Raw genomic sequence first — 21,113 nt, forward strand, 5'->3', positions numbered from 1 at the left:
CATTTGAACAAAACAAGCACAACTTATTATTCTTGCACACAAATGGTAGGACTTCCATACAAAAGTAGTGCCATTAAAATGTTGGTTGTCTGCAATAATTGGGATGTTAGTGCCTTGGGACTTACAATGTTATCAACCGTCCTCAAAGCTATTAATAAGGTATAAATTGTTAAAAACAACATCAAGTTAGAAAGTTTTTGTTTTACTTTTAAGGCTACAGCAGAATTCCAGTCGAAGCACAGCCAACTATTCCCCAACAAGGTTTGTCTGCAGCTAAAAATCCGAGAGGTCAGGCAGAAGTTGATGGCCAGTGCTGGCGGCGGGGGCGGAGCCGGTCAGGTGGCTAACTAGGGTGTGGGCAGAGCCTTTTAGGTGGCTACCTAGGACGAGGGTGGAGACAGTCAGATGGCTAACTAGAGTGGGGTGGAGCCGGTCAGGTGGCTAACTTGGGTGGAGCCGGTCAGGTTGCGAACTAGGGTGGCGATATCAATGTGGAAACCAAACCAAACCAGATGGCAAATCGGATTAGATCAAGGTACCCTATCTATGTTTATGCTAAGGACTATCCAAGTTTAAAAAGCCAGCAAGTCACCACCGGGCCAGCTTTTTTTCTGAAGGTATTTTAGGTATAATTTGAAGGAGATTATGTGTTAAAGAATATTTTACTTTTTAGCTTGAATTTCATTTAAGGGTTAAACATTTATGATTTGAAAGAAATTCTAAAATATGCTAAGATTATATTAGGATGTTGGTTTTAAAATACATTTTTATGATTAAATAACAACTTGATCTATTATTGATCAAAGCTTAAAATCATATTTGCTTTTAAAGCATATAAACAAAATGACCTCAACTTAAAATATGCAAAATTAAAAAAATTTAAAACATGACAAAATTACAGGTTACTATTTTTGTAGAAATTAAAAAATATAAATAAAGAAATTCATTTTTTTAGTTTGTTACTAAAAACACAATATTAAGAAAAGTGTAACTTTTTTTTGTGGCCAATTTTAAAAATGGTGTAATATTTTTAATTTTTTTTATTGTTGTTACTTATATTGATTTTTATCAATACTTAAACTGTTTTATGATATATTGGGACAGTAATTTAGTTTTTAATTCTATAAAAAAGTCCTTAAATATGTTATAAATAAACTTATTATAGTAAAATTATACAGCACACAATGTATGTAATTATCTAAATGTGACACTATTCAGTATTCAATCTTTAATTATAATGTAATTCATTTTGTTATCAGTTATTCTATAGTTTAGATATTTAGTTTTATTTATTTAGCTATTATTTTTATATGTGTTTAGCAACTCTGACAGTCCTTTTCCTAACAATTTTTTTGTGCATTTTTAATTCCATAAATTTCAATTTTAAAAGAAATTTATATATAATACTTGGATATTGTGGAAGGGGAATTTTTGTTGTCAAATTAGGTTGCTAATATGGCCAACAGCTATTGGTCAATATGTTTCTTTATGGCCAAGGGCAGGGATGAGGTGAGGTAATATACAGAGGGGAGGGAATGGGGGGTATCGTTACATTAGCCAGCTGAATGAATCATTTTATTAGAAAGGAAAAATTCTGGTTCAATATACAAGAATTTGCATATTCATTTTGAGAGTTTTTCATAAAATTTAAATTTTCCATTAGGTACTTAAAAAAACTGTTTTATTTCTTTTAGTAATTGTTTATTTTCATATATATTCTTGTTTTAAATGTGTATATTTATGTATTACCAATATGTATAAAAGTGTGTAATATACAAAATTTAATAAAATTGTACATAATAGCAGGACGACATCTATCTTTGCCAATTTGAACTAAAATATATCTAAAAATTATATAAAAGAAAAGAATACTAAACTAGAGAAACCCTATCTATCTATCAATGTATAAATCTATATAAACTGTTTATTTTTGTCAATATAAAAGATGTAGAGAATAATAATTATTAGAGAAATATGAAAAATTGTATTAGTTGTATAAAAAAAAGAAATATTTGTTTGTTTTATGATAAAAATCTATTATTCATGTTGAATTACTCTATAATGCAAATAAATTTATCGTCATAAATATATTTCTTATTTATCCTATTATAAAAAGAAGTGAGGTTTTTTTGTCTGAAGCCTAAGAGTTCAATGAATACTGAACCGGATGTGTTATCTAAATTAGTCCTGTGTTTTGGATTTATGCTTTTTAATGGTCAGATTTAAGACTTGAGATGGTTTTAGGCTATTTTTATAGCCCTTCGCTGTCCCTGGACCCTAGAGCCCCTGAACAAAAGTTTCTGATTTTACTCCCCAATGCCTTTTCTGGGAGCACCATGAAGCCATAATTCTGATTCAATACATTTTTAACTCCCATTTAAAACAAGCTGTTCAATAGAATGTGTGTATCCAGGTATAAGGTATAACCAACAAGCGAAATAAATTTAAAATAATATTTGGGGGGAAAATGGAGAGGTCGTCAATTTTACGATGTGTTGCCCCCCAACGACAGCTGAAAAACACGTATAGGTTTCGTGTTTTTTTCCTGAATTAATTTCGTTATTGGTATAAGCTGGTGTGTATCTAACGATTTTTAGACTTAAAATAAATATAAATCATCCCGAGATGCATTATACAGTGTTTTGCAAGAATTTGCTATGTTTTGGAAGAATTTGCTAAGTTTTGCAAGAATTTGCTATGTTTTGCAAGAATTTGCTATGTTTTGCAAGAATTTGCTATGTGAAGGACAGAATAGCTAAGTTTTCCAAGAAGTTGCTATGTTTTGCAAGATTTTGCTATGTTTTGCAAGAATTTGCTATGTTTTGCAAGAATTTGCTATGTGAAGGACAGAAAAGCTAAGTTTTGCAATGTTTTGCTATGTGATGGACCAAAAAGCTATTTTATGCAAGATTTTGCTATGTGAAGGACCAAAAAGCTATGTTTTGCAATATTTTGCTATAATAAGGACAGAAAAGCTAAGTTTTGCAATATTTTGCTATGTGATGGACCAAAAACCAATTTTATGCAAGATTTTGCTATGTGAAGGACTAAAAAGCTAGGTTTTGTTAGGTGAAGGGAGGCTACTTATGTCCTCAATCTTGCAAAATCTTTGTAAAGGTAGGCAATTTATGCCCTTCATCTAACAAATTCTCACTTAAGGAAGGCTACTTATGTCCTTCCTAGGAAGGTGACTTCTGTCCTAATTAAGGAATGACTTTGTTTTCTTTCCATGATCCATTAATTGTATATAAAAAATAAGCTTAAAGCCTTAATCAGGGGCGTCCAGGCTTTTTTTTTTGGGGGGGGGATATAATTTTTTAAGGGTGGGTAATTTAAATTTTATCAAATATTTAGAATTAAAAATGCACGCGAAGAGCGCAAAAATTTTTGTTTTTTGGGGGTAAATACACCCTCCTAAATGGTTGGGGGTGCCTCCAGGGTAGGAGTAAATTTTAAAGGTGGGGGGGGGAGGGTTATCCCCACTTTACCCCCCTCCCCCCATGGACGTCTATGACCTTAATCTACTTACAGATAAATGAAATATAGCAAAGTGTAATAATGAGGATCATAATAAAAATGAGCTAAGTTTCTTGATTGAAAGAATTGGTCATTTGACATTATTTTTTATAAGCACTATAAGCTGCTTTATTATTTTTAACACTTAGGTTACGAAATCATGGTTAAATCATGGCAGTATCCTAAAAAGTAGGAAGTATGCAGTAATGTGTATTCACACATTGTTTTCATACAGGCCATTAATGTCCTCCACCGCCCGAAGCTGTGACATTGCTGTCTATGTAACATGGGGAGCTGAATTCAGCATCAGCGATACTCCTAAAAAAGAAAAACAAAAAGTTTACTGTTAGAAGTTGTTTAGATTTAAATGCAGGCAGAACAATTTAAGAATTATGTTTAAAACCGCATCTTCCACTCTCAACTTTAGTTTTTAGTAGCGCAGCTACTCTATATGTAGGACGTCCTCACTTTATCAGGCTTATAGAAAAGTTCCAATCCCCAGCTTTATCCGATTTTCTCTATGATTACCTCCAACTATAGATCAATATATTATGTTGTGCAGCTGTATAGTTCAATTGTCCATTTTAACCATTTATTATGTTTTGTTCAAAGTATTAATGTAGCTAACGGCCCCAACTCTTTCCCAGGGATGGGGCCAACTTTGTATAAAACCATTTTGATTCTGCTTTGTTTAGTGCTTCAATTATATTTGCTTATGTTTGTACCTAACCCATATTATTATCATAAATTGTTGTACATATTCAGTAAACTAACTGCTTTCAAATAATAAACATCTCAACGGAATCTAATGTTGATTCATGGTAATGCTAGATCAGCAAAGCTGATCTATAAGTAATGGAGGTACATCTGTCTGCATCGCTCGTTGTCACACTCCTACATATAATTTACTGTATCAGTCCGTAAAGCTATGGGAGAAATAAAATTTTCTCAGTTGCTATTTAAGATGGAAGGCTAAAACTTCTTGTCAACATTCCAATCATTATAGAGCAGAATTGACTATATAACATCCATGGCGGTCTGACTGTTTTTAGCAGGTTTTTGGCTATTTTTATTTATATCCTATCTTCTGTGACACTGCTCTAGAGGCAAGTGACGAAGCCAATAATAAAATGTATTTCATTACTCACAATACCTGATTGCATTGTAGGTAGACAACCCTCCACCAGCCAACCCGACCAAGATAAGGAACCAACAGTACACCCTCTCCCATACAGCCAGTTTCCTAAATAAATTTGCATTAACACAAATACCTTTTTTTGTTGACGAATTTAGAAAATTCCTGCCAGATTTCCTTCTATGTTTACATTTGCATTATCTAAAAAAATATTTTTTATCTTAATTGTATAAAACTGTACAATACCTTTTTAAAAGTTTTAAATCTATTCTTTCCTAATACTAAACTTTCTTTCCAAAAGGGGGGTGGGGGTTAAACAAAACAACCCTTTAAAATATCTTAAAATTGAATGTATTTCAACATTCAAATATTTTCACATATTTTGGTCGAAGTAGTTTAAATACAAATAATATATTAAATTACCTTTCTTGATTTTCTTTAGCTGTAGTGTCTGAAATCTTCATGTAGAACAGAGGGGGAAACACAAAAGTTAGTAGAGTAATTGTGGAACCACCAACCTAAAAATAATCCTTAATACGGTTATAAATAAAAATAATGAAATTTAAAAAATACGGAAGGAAAGGGAAGTTTGTAGTTGGGTTGATATTCAGGGATTGGACAATGGAAGAAAAAGATTAATATTCAATCTAGCCAATAGCGGGATAATTTTAGAACGCGGCCTCTAGTGTTTATAATAGAGGTTTACCAAAAAATATTTTGGCTGCTAAATGGGGTTAGTATTATTTTGTTATTTCTCTTGGGAGGGTGGTGGTATAGCTATAAACCTTCCCAGGGCCTATGAAAAGCTATCCTGTAAAGGAGATCCACATCGATTCTGTGGTTAGCGAGATCCTTTGGTACATATAGACAGACACACACATTCTTCACAAAATGAAATAGCAGTAGAAAAAATAAAATGAATAAGGTGAGCAGTGTCAAACATTTAAAATTATAGAGTAGCTTTGTTATCAAAAGTTAGAATAATTATTACCAGATTAAGAATGGCACCAAAGTCTGGAATACTTTCAGCTATAAATAGTAAACAGAACACACAAAATGACCGGAATACCACTCGCTTGATGTTAAATGCTGAAAAAATATAAATTATAAAACAAAAGTATTATTTAGAACAAATAAAACGGCCATATATGATTTAAACAATTTTAATTTACAATAAAAATTATAATTACTAAAAAACTACAATAAAACTGACAAAAAAAGTCATGAAACAAAGTTTAGATGATTTGAGCGCAGTTTTTCCTCAATAAAATCAGCTCTTTTTTCAGATGGGAGTAATAGTTTAATATCGCGACTTACCAAGTAAGTTATAAAGTAGTTTAGACGCTGAAAAGACACTAACTTGATGGAATGCCCAGAAGTTCTTCAAACAATTGAGCAGGTGGATTGGTAATGATAGGAAAGGCAGAGATTAAATGAAGCAGCAACATTATTTCCACAACAATCTTCTCCCAACACTATATTATCCTAAAATGTAATAAATTTATGAAGAAGCTTATAGAGTCTCAAAAAAAGTGAATAAATGTTTCAACATTTTGTCGAACTTTGCCAATTGTTGTAGTCATATAACATAGCAACCGCCACCATCCGGAAATTTTTAATAAGCCATCTTTATCAATACCCCCATTTTATAAATAAAGACCATGAAATTTATTGTTTGATTTTTTGTATTATTGAATTGAATGTGTAACTTTTTGTGAATTATTTGTGTTATAGGGATTTAATTAATTGTTAAATGACGCCCCAGAACCGTTGTTTTCAATTTTACGTCTATACAAATATTGTTTTGAAATGATTTAGTATCCATTATTATCCACAAATAAATGCACCGGTTATAAGTTGCTTTATTTTATTTGTAATATCCAGGGATTTAGAGGGATAAGACAAAAATTTATTTACATTATCAATGATAATACACAAAATTTTGCCTTCTGTAGATTATAATTAGTGGTTGCAACGTTTGGACAGCCAACTAAATGAACAAACCAATTAAAATTCAATAAAAGTCCCCAAGGTTGTTAATCCAACGAATAAGAAAACGCTATTCTAAGACTTTAAAGACAATTATAAACAGCTTAATATCCTCTCTCTCCCTGGTAATTGCAAATAAAAATTAGAAATGACGACCTGAACAAGATTTCCAAGTGAGAAGTAACCAACTGCAGCCACTGGGAAGTAAATCAGGAATAGAACTAAAATAGAAAAACAAGTTAACAACACAAAAATTAAAAGGCCGAAGCTTTTTTGAAGAGTACTAAGCCAATTAGACAATGCTTGTTTAGTTTGCTTATAATTAAGTCAGAATCAGAAAGAAAGAACAAGAACACACAAGAGTGAAAACATAAAAATATTGGTTTAAAATTCGAAGGATAAGTGAAAATTTTATTTTGAGGTCATACTGGAAAAGTTGTTTACACCGTACTAAAGACAGCTATTATAATGAAAAATCAAAAGATTAAAACAGTTTTGTTAGCCTCGAGGGGCTGAAGGCCTGGGCTAAAAAAACTGGCATTAGTTTTAGGATTTTTATCTTGTTTTTCGTGGAAAATTGTCTATAATATGAAACATGATTTTTCAGTATGGCTTTTAACCGGTTCTGGTCCAGGTTTTGAAGTCAAGCTGGAAAAAGGATTCTGATTCAACATTGCTACTCTGTAATAATTACAAATTCGTTTGTTGTTTTGTTTAAAGGTTAAGATTTCTGAACAGACATAATATTTCTAGATGGTCTATCGGACTCCAAAATTCGTCAAACTTAAAAAGAAAATTCTAGCAGACAAATACTTTTATTTATGAATGTTATACACGATTCTTTTTACCAGAGACGAAATTTTTCAAGGATATAAACCTCTATCCGAAGAGATTGAACTATTCCACTGTTTTCCTATGGGCTGATTTAGAGAGTGTGTCGCTAGATTATCTCTATTGGCTCCTGTTACTTTAGTGAACTTACTTATAATAGCAAAGATAGCAGCATACTTAAATTGGCTTCTCACTTTCATATCAGCCTAAAATAAACTATCCTATTATATAAAGTTGTTAGGAGTTCTTTTATAAGGGTAGTCTTACATAGGTCTTGGGAAAGTTTTAGCCTATTTCATTTTTAAATTTAACCCTGGGGATGAAATACCCCATTGATGACAGAGTCTCTAGATTCTTGGGAGGCAGCCGCTGATTTTAAAAAAGAAATAAACAAACGAGGCTTTTCTACAGTTTTTACTATTTGTGCGTGTCTGCATTATATCATTAGTCATTCCTTTGTTTAAGTTTATTTTTGAGAAGCAGCTTATAGTGGCTATATAAAAAATGACATTACAAATGATCAATGATAGGCCAGTATACATTTTGACTGATCATTTGTAGTTTATGATGTAATATCTTTTATAGACACTATAAACTGCTTCGTTTTAGGGTTTTTCACCAGCTGAGAACCGCATATTAATCGGTTTCGAAACCATACTGGAAAAAGTATTGTAGGCCTTTTATTGGTAGATAAAGAATTAAAAGTATAAAGAAAGTGTTTTTACACAAAATGTTTGTTTCTTATCATTTCTTGAATGTGTGGTGATAGAAAGATAAAAACTAACACGAAATATCAATATTTTTACCTTTTAACACTTTATTTTAACACTAGCGGCTTCGCCCCTAGCCTCTAGGGGCTTTGCCCCAAGCGGTTTGATCAGCCTAATTTTTCGTATTTTAGATTTAAAAGAAAAATAGAAAAATAATTTTTTTGAGGAGGGTATTTTTCATTTTTTGGGTGGGTTGGGGGTGTCACACGCCCCAAGAAAATAGTTATAAACCTTCCCGGGACCTATGAGAAGCTACCCTGTAAAGGAAAACCCGATCGGTTCAGCGGTAAGCGAGATCCTTCGGTACAAAAAACAGACAGACAAACATCCTGTTACTTTATTATAAAGATTTGAATAGAATAAGAAGGGTAGCTAGAGAGGGGTCCTAAAAATAATAACTTATAACCTTTTTAGGACATGTATAAAGCCTCTCTATAATCGAGAACTCAATCGTTTTCTTAAAAACTTTTGATGCTTCTTAAAATCTTTTAAACCAATATTTTTTATCTACAAAAAAAGAAATTTGTTTATCATCATTGGTGATGGGATTTGTCTATTGTCTTATCCCTTGAGATCCTTGAAATTACCTGGATAGTTGGGAATGTTGATGCACCTCCAAAGCCAAACATAATTGTTCCAAAAGCTGCAAAAAAAATATCTTAAATCAGCTGGATTGTCATAAAATATGCACAACTTAAGCTTCAGACAAAACAAGGATGACAACATCCATAAAAGCGAAGCTCTGAAACCGTAGTGTCAGAAATGATTAATAAGAATATAAATGAATAAGAGTCAAAGCAAAATTGTAAGTAAATTTGTTGACAGGATAATGTTTATAGACATACTTACATTTTTAGGACTTGATTATAGAGTTGCTTTGCTCATATTATTGTACTTTGTTGTCCCAGTACAAAAGTAAAAATTCCACATGTTTAAAATGGACGTACGGACATTCTGGCAATGATTATATGCTTTCTAAATCGTACTATAGGAATCACCATGCACAGTTTGAAATCGATAGGAAATTAACGAAAAAGCTATCTGTCTCGGACGGACGGACGGACCGACTTTAATTATAGAAAAGCTTTGCTTTAAAAAAAAACAATTCAGTGCAATCGTCTGTCTTTCCATGCATTGCATAACGTCATTATGTTATTTCAATATCTAAAAGTGAAATTACACGACTATAATATGAGATAGCTATTTGGATTTTCTTGTAATGATTCTACTCATTAATAATCATCTGTCATGTAAATTACTTTGGTCTTTGGTTTGATTTTATTTTCAATTTATGCTAATGAAGAAGCTCTTTAAAGTGCCTATAAAAAACACGTCATAAAATACAATGATATAAGACACCTAAAATGAAGTTGTTTATAGTGCCTATAAAAATAACATCATAAAATACAAATGGCCAGTAACAGGCCGATACACAGACTAAATTACCAATGGCAGACCAGTATACGTTTTAATTGAATAATGGTAGACCACTATAACGTAATTTTTTATAGGAACTTTAAAAAGCTTCCTAATAAATGATGTAATCATTGTTAACTTTAATAAAATTTGAATTTAATTTTATAATGTTGATTGGTAATGCATAATTTTGTAGCAGCTTACAGTGCCGATAGAAAAATAACGTCATTCAATACAAATAAGTAATGATAGGTCAGTGTAAATTGTATACTGGCCTATCATTGGTCATTTGTATTGTATGACGTCATTTTGTATAGGCACTATAAGCTGCTTCATAATTCTTATCTCACCTTGAAAAAATCCGTCAGCTGTAGCTTTAGGGAAGACAATTGTTTCCTTACTACTTTCTGTCTGTTCTTCTGTCTATCTAAAATGTTGGAAATGTATTAATTTTTCAACAATTAAATGTATTTAGCAAAATTTTGCACCTTGTAGTTGAAGGGTTGAAATTTGTAAAGGCGCTATTTTCAAGGACGTCGAACTTAAATAGGGGTGGGGGTGTATTTTCCCTGAAAACTGTTTGGGGTAGCGTTTTTATTAGAGGAGTAGAATCTAATACATTTTTTTAATGGTGAAGAGGGGTTATCACTCCTTCACCAACCCATAGGACGTTCTTGACTGCGTTTTTTATATTTAGCTGGTTCTTTATGTTCTTATGAAAATCTTCAAGAAAATGATATTGTAAAAATTTTCTGTACCTACAGCAATTGGCCAAAAATCTTTGGGAGTTCCAAACCAAGTGAGGGGTGTGAGAACACATGCTGTGATAACCATCCACCAACAAATTGTCAAGGAAACATTGGCTGATTCCATCAGTCCACCAATCAACTGAATATACTTTTTGTTACTAGCGCCATCTTACCTGTGAAATTAGAACTATGAAGACACATCCACCACCATAGAGAGTTATACAAATGCATACAAGACAAACAATGCGCCCAATCTTTCCATATGACTTCTCTGCAATTGGTGGGTATGGGTCTCTGATCTAAAAAGAAAACGCCAGTCAAATAGGTGTCAGATAAAATAGACTAGAATCACCATAAGTTATTAGATCTTTACATCCTAATATACATATCCATATAAAGTAATTTAGTTATTTTGTCTTTTCAGGCATCTTTGTAATAGACTTAGGATGGTTTTAGGCTATTCTCCTGAACTTTCCCGAGGCTAGGGGTGAAGCAACTAGCAGATAATAACACATATATATTTCCATCTCTAATGTTAAGTGCAAAGTTGTCTTTTGTAAAATTAAATTGAACATTTGCCAATAACTTTATTTTGTTCTAAGTTTTGTTTTTCTGAATATTCAATAAATTTTCTTGCTTTCAGCCCAAGGAAATTTTTAAACAACTTGGGGGGGAGGGCAGAGGTGTAACACCCACATCAAGCAAAGACCATAGGGACTAAGAATGAAGTTATTTATGTTTTTATATCTGTTAAGTTATTATTTTCTTGGAAATTAAATTGCTCACCTCTCCTTTAAATTATTCAAACCTATCCTCCAAAATATTCCAACACATTCCTAATCTTGTTCCAATAAACAAGGAATTTACAATGAAGAATACAATTATCAACAAACCAGGCCAACCTAAAAAATAAGGCTATACTCTAAAAACGCAATCTCAAAAAACGTGTATCTCAAAAAACGCCTATTTCAAATATGAAACAATTCATTATTTTTACATGTAGTAGGCATTTTATGAGAAAGGCGTTTTTTAGATAGGCTTTTTTTGTGATGGGTGTTTACTGAGATAGTCGTTTTTGGAGCTGGACGTTTTTTGAGATGACCCAAAAAGTAAACGTTTGTAAAAGAAGCAGAATGTCTGTCATTTTGTTGGTACCGAATGAAATTATGAATATTGTTCTCTTTAGCAATTAAGTCTCTTATAGGGACAAAGCCCAAATCGTGGTAAAATTGTGTCAAAAATGACTCATGTGACATAATAAAATGAGGGAGATGAGAGAAGAAGTGGAAAAGAAAAACCAAAAAAAAGGGATGGATAATCCCTCATTTTTATTACGTCACATGGATCATTTTTGACACAATTTTAACACAATTTGGGCTTTGTCTCTTATAGGTCTAAAGAAGTTTTTATATTTTTGAGGAGGAGGTTAGCTACATCCTCCAATGAGGGATTGCCTCTGTTAAAATATGATCCTCCCAAAAATTTTTTATATTTTATGTATTTCTTAAAGTTGATTTATTTCCACGCAACACAATGTTAGGCTGCATTGTTATTAGGGCCAAAATGAAGTGCTTGGGAGAAACAGCATAATTAAGTCGCATGCACGTACATCCTTCACCACCCTCGTACATGTCAAACAACACAAAACTTTCCCAGGACCAATAAAAAGCTTCTCTAACATTTATGCATAAATCGGCCAAGATGTTTAAGAAATATAACTGAAAAATTACTTACTAATTTATATAGGATGTTGATTCGTTGAATAAGGCATTAATATATATCAATGTGATACCAAAATTATAGAAAAACCAATGAAAAATCCTAAATTGAATTATGTACCTGTCCCTAAAACGGCTGACGGAAGCGCTAAAACTCCGCTTCCTGCCATTTCTCCGGCAAGAAAGATGGCCGCCGTCACGATGCTCAATCCACCTCCACCCATTTTATCACGAAACCTTCGGAAAGTATGCATTTTGATAAATTATTGATTTGAGGGACTGTTTGCTACTAATGCTTAATGGGTACTTGTTCCTAGATTGCGTTTATTTTAGGGCAAAAGGACAGTTAAACAGAAATATGAAAAGGAATTCATGGGGAATTCAAACTGTTGCAAGAAAATAAGACTGTTTCTCTCAAAGCGCCTAGTCGAGCATAGAAACCTCCTCCAACCCCTCAATTTTTCAATAAATTGAATAAGGAAGGAGAGGTGAAGAAATTTTTGCAAGTCCGGTTATACATTTAGATAGGAAAAGATATATGGAGGGATGAGGGTATTTTACGAAATTTTGACAGAAAGGTTTAATGACAGTACTTCACAGAAACGATTACTCTAAGAGTAGCTTTCATTTGCAAATTTATGTACAGTGTCAACATCCTCCGTAAAATTTAAATTGGTTTCCCTTTTCCCCCTCCTAATAGTTTACCCCCCCCCTTGTGGATCGCTGTGCACGCCATATTTGCTAATATCTATATCCCTGGTTATTACCAGCACGGCGCGCGAATGGAAGGGGGGGGGGGGGGGGGGGGGTGGTTCAAGTGCGCGTAAATTTTCATGTAATAGCAGTAAGATAAGCATAATTAAATATTAACTCCTCCCAGTTTATAATTAACAAACCTTTTAATGGTTTAGGAATTATATATAGGAGTTCCGTTATTTAAATAGGAAATTTGGTATTTTTTTCACTAAAAAATATTTATTAACATGTCTTATTTTTAGCCACTGCGGGGAGATTCAACCCTGCTGGACCCTATCCCTATGGAGAACTATCTCTGTAAGGCTCTTACTTAACTTAACCTATCCTAAAAATAAGCATAAAAACACGTATTTTTTTCTCAAAAAAATGTGGTATAGTCCACGATTTCAATTTCCGAAAGAAAAAAAAACTAAGTTAGATATTTCTGACACTTTGGTTTATAGAGTAGCTTCCCTATTTCAAAATGAAACAAACGATTTCATAAACTATGAAATAAAAAGTAATGATCAAATCACGCTGTCAGTACATACTGTTTGAACTAAGCCTTTCTGTCAAACAAATTATATTTAAAATAATAATTTTAGCTTATCTCTTGATTTTTCCATAAACGCGTATTAATAATAAATAATCATTATCTTGTATTATCATTATTTCTTTTATTTGGCGGTTTCCCTCAAATTATCTAGTGGAGCCCAGACCCCACCCCCCCCACTCCTTACTAGGAAATAAAATTGAAATTAAGTAGATATGGACGGGGGTTGGGAGTGAAGTTTTTCGTGTGTTAATGTTTTACCTGTGATTAGGTTAGGCTATATGTATAATGCTTACTTAGGCCCTCACACAATTGTTAAGGAATCATTCAAACCTTCTTATTAGTAGCGAATGTCCGTCTGTCCGTCCGTCAGTCTGTCCGTAATTAATGAATTGGGGGAAACGTGATTTTCTTGGCTCCTATTCAAGATAGACAGCTGAAATTTTTAGGGAAGATTCCTATGACATATGCCCATCTAATCTATACATTGTTTTGTGTATCTGTCTGTTATTTAGGGTGCTAGATCGATTCCTAGATTTTTAAGTTTTCGTGATGTTTCCAATTCCTTTTCAAGATAGAGGGCTGAAATTTTCAGGAATTATTTGATTTTACATTCTACATATGTTTACCAAGTTTTATTAAGATTTTTTTTATTAATTGGGGTGCTAGATCGATTCCTAGATTTTTAGGTTTTACAGATTTTTTCGATTGATGGCTGAAATTAAAAAGGAATAAATAACAAAATAAGAGGATAGGGTAGGGGGGATTATGCGCTCGCTAGGCACTTTCAGGAAGGTGCAAACTTTATTATTTTAGTGTCCTTGCAAATAGTTAGCTCCACTTTAACTCATTTTATACAGAAAACAAGTTGTTAGCAGACAAAAAAGGTCTCCCGAGTTGGAGATCCAGGTAGTGGTCTGGTTATGTACATCTATATTTATAAATTTAATAATGCCTAAACTACCACATCTTAAAATATTAAAATGGGCTGTGGTCTATAAAAAGAAATTAATTATAATAGTGGTCTTGCACTGTACTGCGAAGCTTAACTATAGTTGAGGGTACGTACGTCTTAGGTGACGTTTTTCTACACTGTCTACTGGGAAGAACTCTACCTGTATCCTACAGTACAGGATACTACAGTAGCCCCGAAAAGTAAGAGGAAGGGATATTGCTCCGTAAGAACAGATGTATATTACAGTGTCCCGAATTTGAAATATTTTTTAGAATTATGGATTTATGCCAAAAAATGTTCTCTAATAAAGTGAAACACGCAGCGGACTAAAATAACGATTTCCCCTTCCCTATAACTAGATGAACGATATTGACAAATAAATATGTTTCATGTTAGCAAGCATGTTATAATATCCACGTATATTATTTCATAGTATTTTTTAGAACGAAGCTAAACGGAGTGTTTTAGTCAGTTGTTTATGCATATTAGATTTGTCCTATCTCTTTATAAATTTCATGGTGATTTTAATTTGGTAGCAAAATTTGGAAGCGGAAGGGCAAACGAACATTAACATTTGCAGAGTGTCAGAACTGATAAATAAAAATATTAATGTATAAAAGTCGTTACAAAATTGTAAGTAAATTTGTTAAAAAACTGCTCTAGTACAGGATAATGTTGTCTTAGAAATCAGTAATCCAAAAATCAGACCAATCGGATAATTTTATTTGTTTATTTAAAATTTGTTGTTAAAAAAGTTAAAAATCAACACGATTAAAATGGACGTACGGACATACTGGTAACGATTATAGAGTTACTACGCTTTCTTAATCGTACCTAACTACTTCAGGATTCATCATGGAAAGTTTGAAATCGATACTAGTGTAATAAAGAGCCTATTTTTTCCCTCCTCCGTGTACAAACATACCCTGTACTTAGAAAATCTCTACACGAAAGGAATCTTAATAGAATTTACCTTTTCTTGTGTAGCATAATAATTGTCAGAATAAGATTCATCTGTATAATGGATGTCGTCGTTGTTAGGATAATAATTTGATGTTGAATCATCTAGAGTGTTCATAATATCTTCTTCAGAACTGGTTATTCCATGTGATACTGCCAGGGAACTGAAAGATAAGGGAAAGGGAACTATCAATGAACTTTCCAGCATTGATCCATAGTATCTTTTAGTGAATATAATAGGTTTATGTTTAACATTTGGTTTATCAACTAAAAAGTTGGGTTTTACCATGGTTTAATATGAAAAAACTTTGTAATGTAAATAGTTTTTGAGGAAATATCATCAAAAGCTTTGTTGAGTTCGAAGGACAAAATAAAATAACACCGCAGAAAAACATTAAATGCTTTATATTACAAATATACTGTAATTAAACTTTACAATATTACAAGTTACAAACCATTTTTCTAAATACACATTTTTAACCAAAATAATATACATTTGTGTCAATGTTTTTAAAAAACAGGTTGAACTCATCAAAACATTTGATGATATTGCACAAAAAAATGCTTCACTTTTTAAAGTTTTTTCATATAAAACCAAATATTAAACATAAACCTAGTGTATTTACTAAAAAAAAATACTATGGATCAATGCTGGAAGGTGCTTAGAATCACTTGCTCTCGTTCGTGGATAGTTCCCTTTATTCTAAGGATACTCTATGATTAAAGCCCGTCTGTCTTTATGTCGATGGGTAAAATTATCTAGATACAAAGGGACCATTTACACAAAAGGCTCAAAATAAACAAATATTTTATTTTTAAGAATGATATAGGTACTTAAATATTAACATAAAAAAATTAAAAGGCAAATTTTAGTGGTTAAAAAGATTTGAATTCCCTTTTGATTTAACACTTAGTGCAGTTTTGCTTTAAAAAAAATACAGTTCATAGATTTTTGAAGATAATGGTTAGTAAGAACATTTCCAGGGGTAGCTATTCTAACAATCAATTCTACAAAAAAAATCACGAAACCTTTTAAAGTATAGTTTTTTACATGGAACTGAAGGGGGTGGGTAAGAAGGGGGAGGAAAAGGGGAAGGGGGTTTTGGGGAAATTTTCCTTTAGAATTGTTTGTCAGAATATTATTCCTCTTTCCCTGGATTTCACTGCGAACTGCACTAGATCCTTTTTATAACTTAAACTATTGAAAAAAATTATAACATTAAGTTTACCTGACAAATTGGCTAAGCTTGCTTAAAGGTATAATTGTGCTTAGTGGCTGGGATTCATTCTGAAATAGATATTTTAATAGTTATTTATCGCATTGTATTTTAGACAGCTTTCCGCGGGTATCAAAATAATTTTTTTTTGAAAAATAATATAAAAAAATAATTGACTTTTGGCTCTTCCGAGATTATTTTCATGGCAATAATGAAGTCTTGGCAAGCTTAGTCTGAATAAAACATGGACGTTCAGCCGTTTATACGCCAGGGTACCATAAGAAAGTTATTAGTCATAGAAAAAGCAACACTTTTCCATGAACTTTATACTTGATACATAACGTTGAAAGTAATAAAGAAAAAAGAAGAAAATCATATGAGTAAGGTTTGAATTATAATGAATCCTAATATTTGGATATTATCTAGGTTTTCTTGAGTGTTGCTCGATGCCAGGTTTATAAAGTGTAAGGATATATCTGAAGGACGTTCAGAGCACAGAATTTCAATTATAGAGAAGCCCTGCTGATGATAATCTATTTGTTTCAGGGATCTAAAGGGATAAGACAATGGCCGATATATTGAAGTAAATCCCCGGCCAACGATGAAACTCAAAAAAAAAACCTTCAATGGATTACAATTAATGGTTGAAACGTTCGGACACTCAAAATAATAAACCGACCAATCAAAAAAGAATAAAAGTCCCTATAGTTGTTAAACCAACAAATAAGAAAACGTTATTATAAAAAGTTGGGGCCTAGTGAATTAAACAGGCCCACCTCCCTCTCTGATTTGTGTACCTGGTGTCTTCCAGAATAATCTGTCAGGATCAGTTCTGGATGGGATACTGCCAGGATCAGTTCTGGATGGGATACAACCATCATTACTTCATGGAAATCATATTCAGCCTACAACAAGTAATATAATTAACGGCGGTTTCTCTCAAAGTGCATAACAACCACAGAAATCCATACATTGTATATAAAAAAACACTGAAAATAAGAGGGGGGGGGGGGAGTTTCGTGTGTTTTATTATCTTAGGTTACTTTGCATGGGTACAGGCTGGCCCTATTGGATTAGGGGACAGGGGTTTTAGACTTACAGAAAAAGCCGACTTAAATTACGTTTTTGATTTAAAATGAAATAATAAGAGTTATTTATCGCATCGCATTAAAGACAGCTTTCAGTGGATATTAAAACAATAAATTATAAGATTAAAACCAGTTTTCTTAGGGCCATGGGCGGAAGAGCCGGGCTAACAAAACTGATTTCATGATTTTTATTTCAATATTCGAGGAATGATTTTACAGTTTTGTCGAAAACCAGTTCTAAACCAGCGGATATTAATCGGTTTCGAAGCCATCTTTAAAATGGTTATCCAGGTTAACTAACAATACCTGTAGAGGGAAAAATATGCCAGAAACACTTTTTGAGGGTACGCTTATGGTGGTTACCATTCCCATTTTCAAGGTTAGGTTTCCCAAGTCTTCGCAATCTAAAAAAGTTGTAAAATGGATATTTTGGAGTGTTTAATACACTAGAAGCCAAAGTTTTTTAATTTTTCTAATGAGTTGTCTGGACAACTTTGGAGACGTTGGTTCAAGAAGTTGAATGTAGGGTTGGCAATCCGAATCCGGAATCCATCCAATTTTTGGCCAATTTTGGAATCCAAATCCGGAATCAGTTTTTTTTTATAGCGGATTCGGATTCTTAATTGTTTGCCAACCCTAGTTTAATGTCCAAAATTTACAACCATTGATTGTATTCTACTGAAGTGGTAATTTTATGAATCATTGGGGATGTGTACCAATGTATCGTCCATTGTCTTATCCCTTTAAATCCCTGATAGTCCTGCGTCAATACCAACCAAATTATCAAAATGGGACTGTAGGTTAAATTAATTTTTGGCTCACTATCGCCAGTGCTGTTTTTTAATTAAGAACATAACATTGCAGGGCCATCTGCGATGTCCTTACCTTTCAGAGCTACCAAGTACCAAAATAAAACATAACCAAACAAAAACCTTAGGTGGACGGTAGCGCTTGACAAGGTATAAATAATTTAATCCTACTTTCTATTAACACTAAGAGATGGAAGCATTAAGATATACACAGAAATAAGAAACAGAGCACATAAAAACAATCTTCGTCCAAAGTCATCCATCCTAAAATAAGAAAACAAGATTTAAAGGAAGGTAGCTTATCAGCTCATACCAACAACAAAATGCACGACACTTATAAGCGATTTTCAGCTGTCGTTGGGAGGGAAGGGAGGTGAATTGTAGAATTGACGACCTTCTTATCTACCCCCAAATATCATTTTAGATTTATTTTGCTTGTTGGCTATACTTTATTTCTGGTAGCTTTGTATAGCTTTCCCTATATTAACATATGATGAGGCCTATAGGAGCCCCTTGATGAGGTGGGAGGAAGGGAAGTCGACCTTACCCCCCCCCCCACACTTTCAATTTCAGTTTAACAAGGATGACAACATCCATAAAAACGAAGCACTGAAACGGTAGGACAAACGGACATTAACACCTGTATAGTGTCTGAACTGAATAATCAGAATATAAAAGTATAAGAGTCGACGCAAAATTGTATGTAAATTTGTTGAAAAACTGCTTGATACAGGATAATGTTTATGGACATACTTACATTTTTAGGACTTAATTATAGAGTTGCTTCGCTTATAATATTGTTCTTTGTTGTCACAGGAATCAATATACCAAAAATCAGATCAAACGGATAATTAGTTCACATAAAAATTTGCTTTTAAAAAAGTAGAAAAATCAACATGTTTAAAATGGACGTACGGACATTCTGGTAATGATTATAGAGTTGCTACGCTTTCTAAATCGTACCTAACTACTACAGGAATCATCATGCAAAGTTTGAAATCGATAGGACAATTCTAACATGCCTAAATTAACGAATAAAAGCTATCTATCTCGGACGGACGGACGTACGGACGGACGGACGTACGGACCGACGGACGTACGGACCGACCCTAATTATAGAAAAGCTTCGCTTTTAAAAAGGAAAATACGGCGATTCTCTCAAGAGCGTGATATACCCCCTGCCCCAACCCCCAAATAGGTCCAAGGGCCTATGAGAAGCTAAACTGCAAAGAAGAACCAGGCTGTTGGTGAGATACTTCAGTACACACAGACAGACGCACATCCTGTTACTTTTATAATTTAAAATGTTTTATTCATATAAAAATTAATTTTACAAAAAACTTTACCTCAAATAGAATACACTACAGAAACAAGTCTATAATTAACGTAAAATCACAAAATTATTTCATCTAGATATCAACATTCAAACATGAGGTTATGCAAGAGGAAAAATTCGATGATCAATCGATGTTTACGGGTACGATAAAACTAAACCAGAAAAATATTGGTCATTTGAATTTTTTGGCTTTTGAATTCATTATACAGTAAAGATGATTATAGATTTATTTTTTTATTTATTAAATAAATAAATATCTATTTGATGTGATATTTTTTCATGTTTTTTTTCTTTTATAAAATACTTAGTAATATATGATAGTTTTTCAAAATAAAAGTAAAAAAATTCAATTTTCAAATTATGTAATTTCCAGAAATTTAGTGACAATGAATTGGGAAAGAATTCTAGGACTTAAAATTTTGTACATTGTTTATGAAAGAAATTTTTATTTAACTAAATTTGTAATTTCTAATTTTTATTAAATGATCCTATTAACAAAGACGTACAAGGGGGGGGGGGTAAAGGGGTGATTACCCAACCCCCCTAACGAATTTACGAATTTGGGGATGCCATAGGCTTAACCCAAAAACAAAAAAAAAATTCTGATGCGCTTCCATTAAAGTTTTTTATCACCCCCCAAACTGAAAAGGGATATTGGATACACTTGATCAAATGCCATATAGTTTCACCGGATTAAAATAGTTCTGAATTATGATACAAAATATATGTCATAGTCTGTAATGGCCTATATAGTAAACAATGCACTGGGTGTGTCTAAACAATGTCTATTTAAAGAAGTAAGATTTTCCCAATTATTAAGAAAAAAATGCTAAAATCAAAATTAATTGTGAAGCTTCTATAAAATAGGTAAATCAAGTTAATTAAACATTTCAGTAAATATCAAAATCTATTTTTTTAGGGTCAATATATCTTTGCTTGGTTAATAAGTTAGTAAGACTTGTGAGTTGATTGATGTGTTTTCATGTATAGTAATGAGATACTACTAAATATTTAGGTATCATTTTTTACTTTAGTAATTTAGCCCACCCCCCCCCCTCCCCCACAAAAAAGTGGGATAATTACCCACTCCCAAAAAATAAGATTATGGTTGTTATTTAATATTTACCCCTCCCAACGGATTTTAGTGGGGGGGGGGGGGGTAATTAAAAATTAAAGAGAAATTTAAAAAAAAATTTATTTTTTTCATAAAAATCAATTAGGAGGCAAAGATATTAAAATGCTTCAATGCTACTTAGATTAACCCATTCTAAACCACTGTTAGGTTTTGGATTAGCTACAGAATCACTTTAACCTTTTTTCCCCAATAAGGCAGAAT

General features: G+C 32.6%; 2 protein-coding genes across 7 annotated transcripts in view; one reads left to right on the forward strand and one right to left on the reverse strand.

Annotated features, from left to right (window-relative positions):
- The window catches only part of LOC145304554 (uncharacterized), a 51,392-nt gene extending 49,306 nt beyond the window's left edge, over positions 1 to 2,086 (forward strand). For both annotated transcript variants that reach the window (XM_080146464.1, XM_080146465.1), the window contains exon 49: positions 214 to 2,086. In XM_080146464.1, coding sequence (XP_080002590.1) covers positions 214 to 351 — 138 coding nt within the window. In that variant the 3' untranslated portion in view covers positions 352 to 2,086. The remainder of the gene's footprint in view (positions 1 to 213) is intronic.
- A 1,573-nt stretch (positions 2,087 to 3,659) lies between these two features.
- LOC145335367 (uncharacterized) lies at positions 3,660 to 19,951 on the reverse strand. 5 transcript variants are annotated; one of them, XM_080181109.1, is made up of 15 exons: positions 19,788 to 19,946; positions 18,613 to 18,705; positions 17,939 to 18,036; positions 17,342 to 17,449; positions 16,557 to 16,615; positions 15,341 to 15,491; positions 12,246 to 12,361; positions 11,193 to 11,308; positions 10,580 to 10,705; positions 10,416 to 10,545; positions 10,008 to 10,084; positions 8,829 to 8,884; positions 7,623 to 7,677; positions 6,797 to 6,861; positions 6,108 to 6,136 (listed from the first exon to the last, which is right to left on the reverse strand). In XM_080181109.1, exons 3-7 carry the CDS (start codon positions 18,002 to 18,004, stop codon positions 12,353 to 12,355), a joined length of 393 nt encoding a protein of 130 aa, XP_080037235.1. In that variant the 5' UTR covers positions 18,005 to 18,036; positions 18,613 to 18,705; positions 19,788 to 19,946; the 3' UTR covers positions 6,108 to 6,136; positions 6,797 to 6,861; positions 7,623 to 7,677; positions 8,829 to 8,884; positions 10,008 to 10,084; positions 10,416 to 10,545; positions 10,580 to 10,705; positions 11,193 to 11,308; positions 12,246 to 12,352. The 5 variants fall into 5 exon arrangements, with proteins under 5 accessions (XP_080037231.1, XP_080037232.1, XP_080037235.1 ...); XM_080181107.1 differs by lacking the exon at positions 12,246 to 12,361 and having other exon boundaries at positions 19,788 to 19,951; XM_080181105.1 differs by lacking the exons at positions 15,341 to 15,491; positions 16,557 to 16,615; positions 17,342 to 17,449; ... (1 more) ...; positions 18,613 to 18,705; positions 19,788 to 19,946 and adding exons at positions 3,660 to 3,834; positions 4,670 to 4,759; positions 5,075 to 5,169; positions 5,643 to 5,740 and having other exon boundaries at positions 6,012 to 6,136; positions 12,246 to 12,357.
- Between the last annotated feature and the right edge of the window lie 1,162 nt (positions 19,952 to 21,113).

This window comes from Acartia tonsa, chromosome 13 (assembly GCF_053477335.1).
Source record: "Acartia tonsa isolate MP-2025a chromosome 13, ASM5347733v1, whole genome shotgun sequence".
NCBI lineage: Eukaryota > Metazoa > Arthropoda > Copepoda > Calanoida > Acartiidae > Acartia > Acartia tonsa.

Excerpts from the sequence above, each read along its gene's own strand:
- LOC145335367 (XM_080181106.1), bottom strand. The coding sequence starts at position 6,099 with ATGTTGCTGCTTCATTTAATCTCTGCCTTTCCTATCATTACCAATCCA. Across the intron at positions 5,170-5,642 it reads TTGGTGCCATTCTTAATCTG|GTTGGTGGTTCCACAATTAC; the intron begins GTAATAATTATT and ends GATTATTTTTAG. Across the intron at positions 3,835-4,669 it reads TCTACCTACAATGCAATCAG|GAGTATCGCTGATGCTGAAT; the intron begins GTATTGTGAGTA and ends TTTCTTTTTTAG.